Here is a 12,891-nt window from a genome sequence, read left to right as displayed (position 1 = left end):
TGTTTTCTCCCCAAATATTAAACAAAAATGTGTTTGATTTGCTGTTGTACTTGTTAATAATGAATTTAATTAGTGCTTATCATTTTGTGCCAGGCTGTGTAAGCTTTTGCAGTCTCTTAAAATGTTGTGGGTTGCGACATTTCTTCACTGTCTGTTCAACCACACAGTATGCTCATCTGGAAGAATCTCTTGCCGAACAGATTATTGAAGCGATAATAGCAAATAGCAGAACAAAAAAACATTACCCTAGCAGACTCTTCTTAATGATGTGCTGTGGGACAGACTCAAGAGTAAACGTTGCGTTTCTTGCCTCACTACAAATCATTACATTGAAAGATCATTAAGACGTGATAACACTAGCAGGGAAAACAAGTCGGCGAAAACCAGAGGCTGCTTTAATTGGATAATCTAATGTCTAGTCGAAAAGTCTGCATACTTCAATAGCGGTGAAGTTTTCTGTGGTGTCGGTATTGTGTTCTGGCAATGAACACGGCCTGTGTTTTTTTTCCAATGAGAATGTAATTACATTTTTAGCCTCCAAATTCGCGTAATACCTATCAGTACACCTGGCCTAAAATACAATTAAAGTAACAGGGAACAGTAGGAATGTTTCTGTCTGCTGGAGCATTAGTTAAACATTAGTTCAGCATTAGTTAAACATTAGTTAAGCATTAGTTAAGCATTAGTTAAGCATTAGTTAAACATTAGTTCAGCATTAGTTAAACATTAGTTAAGCATTAGTTAAGCATTAGTTAAGCATTAGTCATGTGAGGTAGTTAAGTGCTCGGGTCAACCACTCAATCTGGGTCATGTTGCTGTGTCTCGTATTTTGCTGTGTTTCGTCTGGAACGTCGTTAGAACTGAAAAGGAACGGTAGGGATGCCTCTGTCTGCCGGAGGGCATCCAGCATTAGTCCTGTGAGGTGTAGTGAGGTGCTTAATGCTCAGCTCAAAAGCTCAATCTGGGTCATGTTGTCGTGTCTCATCTTCTATTGTTTTCCCTAGATGATTGCTACCTGTAGGCTTCTCTTTTGAAGTCTTCTGAAGTAGCTTGTCCTTAAACAGGTTCCCATGACCTTTGCGCCTGTTGCTGATGCAGTTCATTCGTGTAAACTCTTTAAACCTAAAGAGGAAATAGGAAACTGATTTGATCCAAGCCTGACCCATATTTATCATCATCATCATCAGCAGCAGCAGCTCTCTATTCTCCATCCCCGAGCACTGCTTTGGAGTGTAGAAACAGTGTACGAACGTGCCAGAGGATTTCTCTCACTAAAGAGGGATTTAGCTCCCTCTCTATTGGTATTAAACATAAATCTCTCCTCTCTTCGCATGGCTGCCTGCTGCACTATTACATTGTGCGTGTGAGGCACCCTGAGGCACCCTATTTCTCCCCTGACGACACGGCGCTAACGAGTGGAGCAACCCCAGGAGAAGACTGCTCCTACTCCCAGTGTGTGAACCTGAGCCAGATGATCAGTGCTAGCTAGGCTATCTATGCTATCTCAGCAATAGGATGAGGAAATAGAGCCGGAACATCACTTAAAAAGCCCCAGGAGAGCCCATGTTCCGAAAAATCTGATTACTTGATGTAGACGGACAATTTCCCCCCGTTTATCTTCATCCAGTGGCCATTCACTGGGGATTAGAGGTACTTATAACTAGGCTGAAGATTACATATAACCCTTTGTCCGTTAAATATGAAGACCAGCTCCAACCACAATCCCAGCGATCTAACGGATTATCGTCCAGTAATAGAATCAATTTAAAACGTGAAGGAATCCCATGGAGGGTCTTATCTATAGTGAACTGAATCTAGCCTGGAGGAATTAAATGCAGATTCTCCATTGAAGAGGAATGAATATTAAGAAAGGCTGCCAAAGCCGTAGACTGTAGGTAATGTTCACATTGCCCCCACATAAGACATAACATGATCTTCTCTTTCCTCATCTGTCAGTGGTATCGATTGACATGGACATAAGACATAGGACTTCCTAACAGACAGTTGCTTCCTGTTGTCCTAGTTTGTGCTTCAGAAACACTGGATTTCTCTCTGTAAAAGCCAAGTGGTTTTACAACAACAAAAAATGACATAGTAGGAAGCCAAGCAGGCTACCGTACTTTCTGAGAGGACTATCTTCTCAGCCAAGAATCTACCACTGTCCCTCGATAGCTCCGTGGCTCTTGGCCAATCAGATTAGGAATTTGAATTCCTGCAGCCAAAGTGAGAAGCCTGCATCTGTGTGTTACCAGCTATATGTTTGCATGTGTTACCAGTAGTGTGTGTATGTTTACCATGTAGATGTCCTGAGAGTCCTCGTCCAGGTACAGTGCGACCCTGTCGAATGCCCTGTAAGAGGGACTGCATCGTCACCCCCTTCAGCGACTGGTCCCAGTGCTCTCCCACCTGTGATGCAGGTATGAAAGAAGAATTCAAGCTACTGTGCAAAGACATGCACACAAATAACAACCCTACAGATGTAGGATCTTAATTTGATCGCCCTGTTGCAGGAGAACTTACCTGCTATGCAGTGTATTTGAGGCTTAAAAAGGCTTATAATTTTAGTTTATAATTTCCACTGAAATTTCAGACTTCATTTTCCATTACGAAAAACATATCGACCCCTACAAAAAATGTCTACTAATTATATTTCACATAATAATAATTCACATTTTCTGTTGCTGCAGGAATATTTTCCTGCTGTAGATAACTGGCTCAAATTAATATCATACATCTGTACCTGTTCATTGTAAGTCTCTTGGGAACTAAGAACTATGGACCAAAAATGCTCTCCTAAAAGGAATGTCTTGCTTATCCAACTGCTCGGGTGAATATTATGCATGTCAGCTGTTATCACGAAGCATCATTTGGAGATCATTTATATTATGAACCAATGTAAAACTGGGACGAATAAGGAAACTGCCACCAATTAGGTGATGCATGCAATGTAAACAACTCATTACAGCTCCCTTAAATTGTATTCCTCTCGTTTCATTACGGATATTTCATTTGACAGATTGACATGTAGGAGGACCTTAAGATGACCTAATTTAGTGCAACCCAGAAAACATACTAGCCTGTGGCTACAAGTGACAGGGTGTCATGTTGTGGTTGTTGTTGTTGTTGTTGTTTTCATGCTGTAATAAAAACGCCTTCAGACCAGGTCACTTTTGTCAGACAGCCATGGCCACAGCTGGAGGACATTGTTGAATACATTAAGTTGATTTATGGGATGAAATCATCATCGTTCAGATTTTGATGACCTCTTTATTTGGCATGAGAGCATAAATCTTTGGCCCTCGCCACACACACAGTCGCAGTCGTATATTTTGATAGTAGTGCTGATGTTCTCCTGCTGTATAGGATGACCTGCCTCCTACCCACACTGGTTGAAACTAAAGGTCAGGGATACACAGAGCCTGTAATGCACTCATATAATATGATTTGCCAGTCCTGGACCATAAAACTACATCTTAATCAGTCTAGATCAGTGGCTCTCAAACCCTGGTCCTGGGGTGCACATTGTTGTTTTTGCCCTAGCACGACACACCGGATTCAATTCATCCAAGCCTGATTATGAGTTGATGATTTGAATCAGGTGTGTAGTGCTAGGGCAAAAACAACAATGTCCACCCCTTCGGGTCCCCAGGACCAGGATTGAGAACCACCGGTCCATAGTCAGAGCTCTGGCAGAACGTTATAGTTCTTAATTGTATTTATTCAACGGATGTGTCTATTGGGAATACCGCTGATCGTGGGGAAAGCATCCGTCTTCTTCACGTTGCTTCATCATTAGATTTGAGCTTGATTTTGCTGCAACCATAAAGCAGTCAACATTCGCCCACTCTGCCCTGGATATGTCAGTTTGACATGGAATGTCTCAAAGTAATTTAAAGGGGAACAACGGCAAATTTCAGAAATTTGTCAAAGTACCTAAACCTGTCTGGCTCACTGTTGGACTGTCTGCCACAGTGTACGCCTCTCTCAGTCAGGGAGAGTGAAGTAGAGCTAGAGCTAGAGCTAGGTCACAAGGTTATGCGACCCTCCCCCTCACTGGGGCGCTAGATAGAACTTTGTGGACTAACGCAGATCTACGAAAATAATTGACGTTCTGTAATGACAGCGAAATGTAATATTTTGTTTGCAAGCCAGGGCCAAGTCGCCTTCCTTGAGCGAACAAGACAATGTGATTTGATTGAATCAAATGCAAAAGTGTTTTTGCATGTTTGCATCAAATACCATAGTCTTTGAAAATGGTGTGTTGATTATATATAGCAAAGGGCTACGTGATGGAGGATGGTCACTGGCAATCAACAGCTGCTGTGTTGCTCTTTGGATTATCCCATCTCATGGAATAGGCTACGTGAGTGACCGTTTGGGTTGACAAAGACGGACACATGGAATTATTTGATTTGGATGGATGGTTGACATGACAGAATGGTAGACGGATATTTTCTTATCTAAAAGGTGGGGGAAAGTTTGCTACATTTCTCGAGCTCATAAAAGCTACCAGCTCTCACAGTCTCACATCAGAATTGACATTTCTCCATGTCTGCTTGGTTTCCAGAGAAATGCATCGAAAGAGAGATATGAAATAGGCTACTACCAAGGTCTGATGATGCTTCTGACAATATAGTAAAAGGATGATGTCCTAATGTATTTAGAAAACTGCCAGTGACAGGGTAGTTCCCCCTCGTGCATGTGTTGTTGCATGTGCAGTAAGTCCTGGGTAGATTTTTCCTCCCTGCTTGGCAGAGATCTTAGAAAAGGCAAGAATTGTGATCCCACGACCCAAATTTATCTCACAATCAAATGGGCTTCCCAAATGAAGCGTGTTCTCTGTGAAAGAACATAGATATTTTTTAGATCTGCGTTAGTCCACAAAGTTCTATCTAGCGCCCCAGTGAGGGGGAGGGTCACATAACCTTGTGACCTAGCTCTAGCTCTACTTCACTCTCCCTGATTGAGAGAGGTGTACACTGTGGCAGACAGTCCAACACTGAGCCAGACAGGTTTGGGGACTGTAACACATTTCCGGTGTTTGAAAATCTAATTATCATATAGAATTAAAGTAATGCTCCATGTACTCCGTTTGCTTTGTCAGCTGGTAACATTCAGAAGACGAAGCAGTCAAGAAACCGCGTCATCCTCCAGCTGCCAGCCAACGGGGGTCAAGACTGTCCTGAGGTGCTGGAGGAGGAGAAGGACTGCGAGGCTCCTAAAGTCTGCCCTGGTTACAGGTACAGCACAGTAACAAGAGTACAGTGCCTTCAGAATGTATTTGCTGTTTTACAGCCTGAATTTGAAAATGGATTACATTTAGACTGTGCGTCACTGATCTACACACGATACCCCATAATGTCAACGTGGAATTATGTTTTTAGACATTTTTACAAATTAATAAAAAATGAAAAGCTAAAATGTATTCAACCCCTTTGTTATGGCAAGCCTAAATAAGTTCATGAGTAAAAACGTGCTTAACAACTCACATAATAAGTTGCATGGACCCAGCAAGAAGACATTAACCTAAAACACAAGCTCAAATATACACTGGTTGCTTACCAAGACAACATGGAATGCTCCTTAGTGGCCAAATTACAGTTTTGACTTAAATTGGCTAGAAAATCTATGGCAAGACTTGAAAATTGTTGTCTATCAATGATCAACAACCAACTTGACAGAGCTTGGATATCTAAAAAAAGAATCATGTGCAAATATTGTACAATCCAGGTGTCCAAAGCTCTTAGAGACTTACCCAGAAAAACTCACAGCTGTAATCGCTTCCTAAGGTGATTCGGACATGTATTGGGATGTGAATACTTATGTCAACGAGATACTGTATTTCTGTCATTTCATTTTCAATAAATGTACAAAAATATCTACAAATATGTTTTCACTTTGTCATTATGGGGTATTGTGTGCAGATGTGTGAGATAAAAAATAGATTTACTCTATTCTGAATTCAGGATGTAACACATAAGTCAAGGGGTATGAATACCTTCGGAAGTCACTGTACATGGATATGATTACACCAATGGTGATACTATTGCTACTATCATTAGCAACTCTTACTCGTAAAGTGTATTGGTATTATAAACTAATTACCTCTACTGTCTGCTGATAATGTTAATGTTGAATATGATGATTTGAATGATTATGTTGACATTGACTTGATGATCATAATCACGTTCAACATCACTATCATTATCACAATCATCATCATCACAATACTTCCTCTGTTGCAGGTGGAAGTCACATAAATGGAGAAGGTGTCAATTGGTGCCATGGAACATCAGGGAGGACAGCCCAGGGGCTCAGGAGACATGTGGACCAGGTCTTCAAACAAGAGGTGAAATGACATCCTTTAACCATCTCTTTTTCCCTTCACAAATCCCCTTCTATTACTTTCTCTTCTATCCAATTTAAACATCCACAATGAAATTGACATTCTTTGTGGCCTCTGAATCTCAGCCAGGAGAAAACAGATGGATTTGGCAAGGTTAGGAGAGGCAAATTGTGCTTCTTGAACCACTTGTCAAATCCCCCCCTTTAGACGAAGACGTGAACTGGGGTTGACACTCCCCACAGCACTGAGGACACCATTTTGTCATCCCTCAGTGAATTTAGGATGTCAATGTGTTCATGACTAGGCATCCACCTTGCTTGAGACAGTTGGTGTTTCTTAATACCCAGGTACCTTAGGCTCTTTTCATGCAGCTTTAATCACAGCTCCATTTGGGAGAGCTGCTACATTCCCCCTCTGGAGGACTACAACCTGTAAATATGTTTCAATTGTAAGCAAACACCATATGACAGCATATTGAAGCATACTTTTTACTTGCGTACAGGAATGGCTCGCCTTCCGTAGATAAAAGAAGCTGTACTACAAAGTATTGTAAAAGTCTTTTTTTTCAGGTCACGTAATAATTCCATTGTTGTATAGCTTCAATGGAGAACTATTATCAGTGGCAATGTTGTAAATGGCCACTTGTGAAGTGCTAATATGCATAAATGGAAAGAGACACATTACAATTTCCTTTCTTCACGCAAACGATCTGACATCCACAATCCTCCTGTAGCGTTGGGCTGACTCTCATAGCCTGTGATAGTAGACGTTAACATCCCTGGGCTCTAAAGAATCCAGGTCACTGCTTGTCATTCTCTGAAACATGCTGAGACACAGTGTCTCTTTACCCCTGGGGCGTCTCACAGCTTATCACAGCGCCTCACTGCTGTGTACCTGGAGGGACCTGGAACACTCCTGACCGCCAGTCACACTCACTGTCAACACACATGCCACCACAAACAACCCCACACATATCAACAGGCTACAGCAATCCAAACGTATAGAGTCAACAGAGGCCCGAGGGAGTTTGAGCAGAACTCTGCTTGTAGGTTACTTTGGGGGTAGAAAAATAGTCTTATCTTGAGTGTCTACAGCGTAACGAAAAGCACGTATTGCAATATCTCCAGTAATGTCCTTTTAATCAAAACACAACATATTTGACATATTAACATTGAATCTGTATTGATTGTTATTTATATTTTACCATAATTCTTCTTTTGGAGTTGTTACTGGCAGTATAAAAAAAACTGTCTGCCTGAGGCTGTGTTCAACTGACAACCACCCTGTATTACATAGCACTCCTTTTCTGCAACCCTACCGAACCAATCAATGTCTCCATTCCTGCTAAATCTCTGTGACCCAGACAAAATGGCCACCAACCCTGTAAGGGACACTGTGCCTTTGATTTCCCCCCACAGCCGTGTCCTGTCGCCAGCTGGACGGAGTGCAGGCAGACATTGGAGAGTGTCTGAAGTTTGCCAACACCATGCCCCCCATCAGTCAGCGGTGCCAGCTTCCATGCCAGGACGATTGCCAGCTCACCAACTGGTCCAAGTTCTCGTCCTGCACAGCTGACTGTGTGGGGGTCCGAACCAGGAAGAGGTTACTCGTAGGTGAGGAATAGACTGAGGAATGGACTGCACAGTGGCAGTCCATTAAGGAAGTTCTATAGCTTATAAGCAGCATGACTAATTCAGTTTACGCTATGACCTTGCGAGAAGGGTAAGTAGCATGTAGCCTGCTCGAGTGCAGCATAGATGCTATTAGCAACTATTAGATCAAGTCTCTTGTTCTGGGGAGCAGCCTGAGAATTTTAACGAGGTCTAGTCCAATTAATCTGGATGTGGAATATTTACATGTTACTCAATGAGAACATAATGATGCATATTAATGCCTAGTGACAGGATGGAGTTCAGCTTTAAAATTGCACATGACAGACAGGAAGGCAGGCAGGCAGGCAGACACACACAAACACAAACGTCCTACCTACTAACCCCTATCCTCTCTCCACCGCAGGGAGAAGCAAGAAGAAGGACAAGTGTAAGAACACCCAGATGTACCCTCTGAGCGAGACCCAGTACTGCCCGTGTGACAAGTACAATGCCCAGCCCGTGGGCAACTGGTCCGACTGCATCCTGGCCGGGGGAGACCGGGTGGAAAGCCTCCTGGGCATGAAGGTCCAGGGGAACATCAAGGAGTGTGGCCAGGGCTACCGCTACCAGGCCATGGTGTGTTACGACCAGGACAACAGACTGGTGGAGACCTCACGATGCAACAGCCACGGTGGGGTGGAGTTGTTGGGTGTGTGTGTGTTTGTGTGTGTGTGTGTGTACCCCCCAGGGGGAAGTTGACTAGCTGTAATCCCTCCTGAGTCCCTCACACACTAATACACACACACTAATACTCACACACTAATACATACACAGAGAGAGTGCAACCTAATGGCATCATGCGTTGCTCCGTTAACCATGACCCCTGATCTCTGATAATGACTGCCAGCACCAAATCTGCCCCAAATCACAGCTACAGTGCTTGGTTTGATGCCAAGGGCGGGGATGTGGGTCGACTGGGTTGTTAGGTTTCTCTCCAGTGATGATTTCAGTTATTCAGTAAGCACTGCGTGTACAAAACGTTGCGATATCTGTATAGGAATTGAAGTTGTTTCACCACTTTCAAAGTTCGAACTCTCATGAATATTACTATTTTTAAAACTGAATTTGACATGATTTCGTTTCTCTAACATTCCTGTCTGAACTTTTCTTATCTGAATCGCTCTTATCTCCATGTTCTTAAAACATGAAGCGCAAAGGAACACTCGATACCATCTCTAATTTGACACATGCAGACAAATTGCTTTTAGAATAGTTGAATTTTGAAGACATGCACTGATATAAGCCGTAGCACAGAGCGAGATGGAGAAATGAACACATCAGTGTCATGCGTTTCTGAACAGAGCCCAAGCTATGACTCAGAGATTCAGTTAGTAAGAGCCTGGGAGTGGGTATGACTGGAGCCCAACTTTGGGGCGTATTAGGAAAGAAAATGTGTATGTTTGTGGGACAAGGTATACTGTATATTATTATGGAAGGAATTATTGATAGTGTTCTAGAATAATGTGTTTTTGTAACTGAGATTACACGTAGTGTCTCATTACATGGGAAACATATGTTAACATTGCCAAAGCTAGTGAAGTAGATAATATACAAAAGTGAAATAAACAATACAAATGAACATTAAACATTACACTCACAGAAGTTCCAAAAGAATAAAGACATTGCAAATGTCATATTATGTATATATACAGTGTTGTAGTGATGTACAAATGGTTAAAGCATAAATATGGGTTGTATTTACAGTGGTGTTTGTTCTTCACTGGTTGACCTTTTCTCGTGGCAACAGGTCACAAATCTTGCTGCTGTGATGGCACACTGTGGTATTTCATCAAGTAGATATGGGAGTTTATCAAAATCGGGTTTGTTTTTTCGAATTCTTTGTAGATCTGTGTAATCTGAGGGAAATATGTGTCTCTAATATGGTCATACATTTGGCAGAAGGTTAGGAAGTGCAGCTCAGTTTCCACCTAATTTTGTGGGCAGTGTGCACATAGCCTGTCTTCTCTGGAGAGCCAGGTCTGCCCACGGCGGACTCTCAATAGCAAGGCTATGCTCACTGAGTCTGTACATAGTCAAATCTTTCCTTAAGTTTGGGTCAGTCACAGTGTTCATCTCCCTTTCTCTTTTTCTCTCTCTCTATATCTCTTGCTCTCTCTCCCTCTCTCTCTCCCTCTGTCTTCCTCCCATCATCAGGGTTACTATTAATACAAGGGGAAACACTGTTCTCTCCATCACTGTGTGTAGAGTGACATATTTCCCCAGGCTGTGATAGAGATCATCGAATGTAGTTATTTCTATTCTCACCAGATATCAATAGAAGCGAGGACTAACGCTAAAAGGCTGTGTTGCTCACCGCAACGACATACAAAGTCCTTTTAAAGTCTTGGAGTCAAGCGGTGATGCTTTAACGAAACAAGATCATCTACTGCTGATTTGTTGGAGTCTATGGAGTTTCCCCCCATTCTTTTTGGGTTTCACATGTGAATTGTTCAAGTCTCCATGGTGGGTTAAGAGGTGTTGGTTGGGATACTGACTAGTGACCATGTGTACAGAATCCATATTAGGAAACTTCCTCCTCCTCAGACCTCACGCCTCACCTTGACAACGTTTCTAGTATGGATTCTGTACTTTGTAACTCGGCCATGCCCTTTTCTATGATTATATACTATGGGGGATAGCTCTGAGAGGCTTGGCCTTGGCTTGACAGGAATTGGGTAGTTAAGAGGGAGTGAGGTCACTGTGGGGAATCTGCGCTACAGGTGAAGGCTTGTAGTAAGGCTGACATGTTGGTAAGGACCAGTAACCTCTAGCATTGGTGTTGTGGTGGTGATGTGGTTTAGTTGGAGGCGATTGGGGGCCGACATATTTGTAAGGGCTAGTGAACTTCTCTACATGAGCAGGAGAGTGCTGTTGAGGATTAGGGTTAGCTAATGTAGTGGGAGGAAGAGGGGCTGTCATGGTATTAAAAGATGATTGGGGCACTTCCAAACTGCTGAAATGATGCAGCGAAAAAAATCTGGTGAACGCAATGGGTTGTGCTAAATCTAAGCTGTGCTGTGGAACAGAAAAGTTCTGATTAAACAGCAACACATCCATTCTATGGATCCCTCAAGAAATGTGATACAATATGCAGTGTTTCTCCCACTTCATATCCTCCCATTCTACCACACCCCTGCATACACACAGCGGACAACTATACATGAAAATGTGTTTTGGTTTGAAACTGTCTTTACACTGTAGCTGTAGTAGCAATCAGACATTTATAGACATTCTCTGGTTCTAATTCCACTGATTGGAATTGGCACTGTAGGAACAGAACTGTAGCAGGGGGTTGAATGCAGATGTATAGGGGATGAACACATTTGCGAGGGTCCATGAACTACATGGCATAAGGGATGATTTCAGTTCATTGGGCTGGCTTAAAGAGAAATTGAAGGCAATAAACAACTTCTCTGGTAGATAATAGCCTATGTGGCATCGATATTAGTCAGAAACATTTGTTCTAGTGTCAAAATGTGTGTAAGTAGGATAATTTTGCTCATAAAGTCAGTCACGTCCAAACTGAGATTTGAGAGATAATTAGGAAAACAATGGTACGTCACGGAATGAAGGGTAGCGTGTACGTTTTCCTTAGGTTGGGTTTATTTCAATCCTGCCCACAGGCGGCAGCACCCAAGTAATCATCAACTCAGGAGCGCGTAGCTGCACGTGACCCATCGTAATGCCCATGGTCAATTTGGTTTGACATTCGTTATCCGTAAGGGGCTAGTTAGGGACCATCACTAGATCACACAGTGTGTATGTTACAATATTTTAAAATGTCAATAGCTCTAACCAACTATAAATTAGAGAAATTCACAAAGCAATATTGAAAGCGTTTAATGAGACAACTGAAAGGTATGCAACATTAAAAGATTGTCCCAATTACATTGTGAAATGGAATAAATGGACTGGACTCAAACATGTGGTTTCCGTATGGATTTGATGTGTTTGATAGCGTTCCATTCATCCATTCCAGCCATTACAATGAGCCTGTCCTCCTATAGCTCCTCCCACCAGCCTCCACTAGTGTATGGGATGTCACATGACAGTAAGACGTGTCACTGTGCCACTAGGGTCACCCTTGTTGGGATCGGAGAGGCTTCTTTCCCTACCACGTGGTCTTCCTGTCTTCCTGTCACGTGGTCTTCCTGTCTTCCTGTCACATGGTCTTCCTGTCTTCCTGTCACGTGGTCTGTCCCATCACTCCTATGTTTGAACAGGATTCCAGGGTTAAATACTGCTGACAATGGTAGCAGTTTAGTAGCCAGGGCTTCCAATCAATCACACTTCCAGCACCTAGAGAGTCTTCAGGAAGACAGAATGTTGTCAAAAAAGTGAATTTCATGCACAAACACTTCATTGTGTCTCCTTGCGTGTTCACTTCGTTGATTTAGATGTTTTCCAATTAAATCTGGATGGGGCCACAGGGAAATGCTGTTACACAATAGTACAGCCTCAGGCCTTCAACCCTGAAGCTTCAGTTCAGACCCAGCCCTCACACGTATACGGAAAAACTGTACATTCCAGTTCATTAACAACTGTCTCGTGAAAGCATAGAGAAGGAACGTGTTGTTCTCCCCTGAAATGTAGCCAGTGGTTCACATGGATAACCTCTTCCAGTGAATTAGCCTGCGACCTCTGTGTGTTTTGTCGAGACAGACACAGGATATCAGGGCTTGGGGATGTAGGGATCCAGATAAACAGGAGTAATAAGCAGAGTAAGATGCTTAAGCCAGCCAGACCCAGTTACCATGTCATGACCCTGTCAGCCACTTGAGGAAACATAGATTACATGAAAAAGCTTACAGTCGACCCAAACCACTGCTCAAGTGTATTTTCCGACTTTATATAACAGCTTCATATGAGACCCTGGAGTGTAGCTCTATTGTT

The 12,891-nt window shown here is 42.7% G+C and overlaps 1 protein-coding gene across 1 annotated transcript in view; it reads left to right on the top strand.

Annotated features, from left to right (window-relative positions):
- LOC139365860 (thrombospondin type-1 domain-containing protein 7A-like) overlaps window positions 1-12,891 on the top strand; it is a 100,225-nt gene that overhangs the window by 67,891 nt on the left and 19,443 nt on the right. Inside the window, exons 10-14 of the mRNA XM_071102924.1 lie at window positions 2,302-2,417; window positions 5,105-5,240; window positions 6,246-6,349; window positions 7,765-7,959; window positions 8,363-8,629. Of these exons, the coding sequence (XP_070959025.1) occupies window positions 2,302-2,417; window positions 5,105-5,240; window positions 6,246-6,349; window positions 7,765-7,959; window positions 8,363-8,629 (818 nt within the window). The remainder of the gene's footprint in view (window positions 1-2,301; window positions 2,418-5,104; window positions 5,241-6,245; window positions 6,350-7,764; window positions 7,960-8,362; window positions 8,630-12,891) is intronic.

This window comes from Oncorhynchus clarkii, chromosome 2 (genome assembly GCF_045791955.1).
Source record: "Oncorhynchus clarkii lewisi isolate Uvic-CL-2024 chromosome 2, UVic_Ocla_1.0, whole genome shotgun sequence".
In the NCBI taxonomy this organism is placed as follows: Eukaryota; Metazoa; Chordata; class Actinopteri; order Salmoniformes; family Salmonidae; genus Oncorhynchus; species Oncorhynchus clarkii.
Note: the sequence above shows the minus strand (reverse complement) of the source record. Positions and strands in the feature narration are given on the sequence as shown.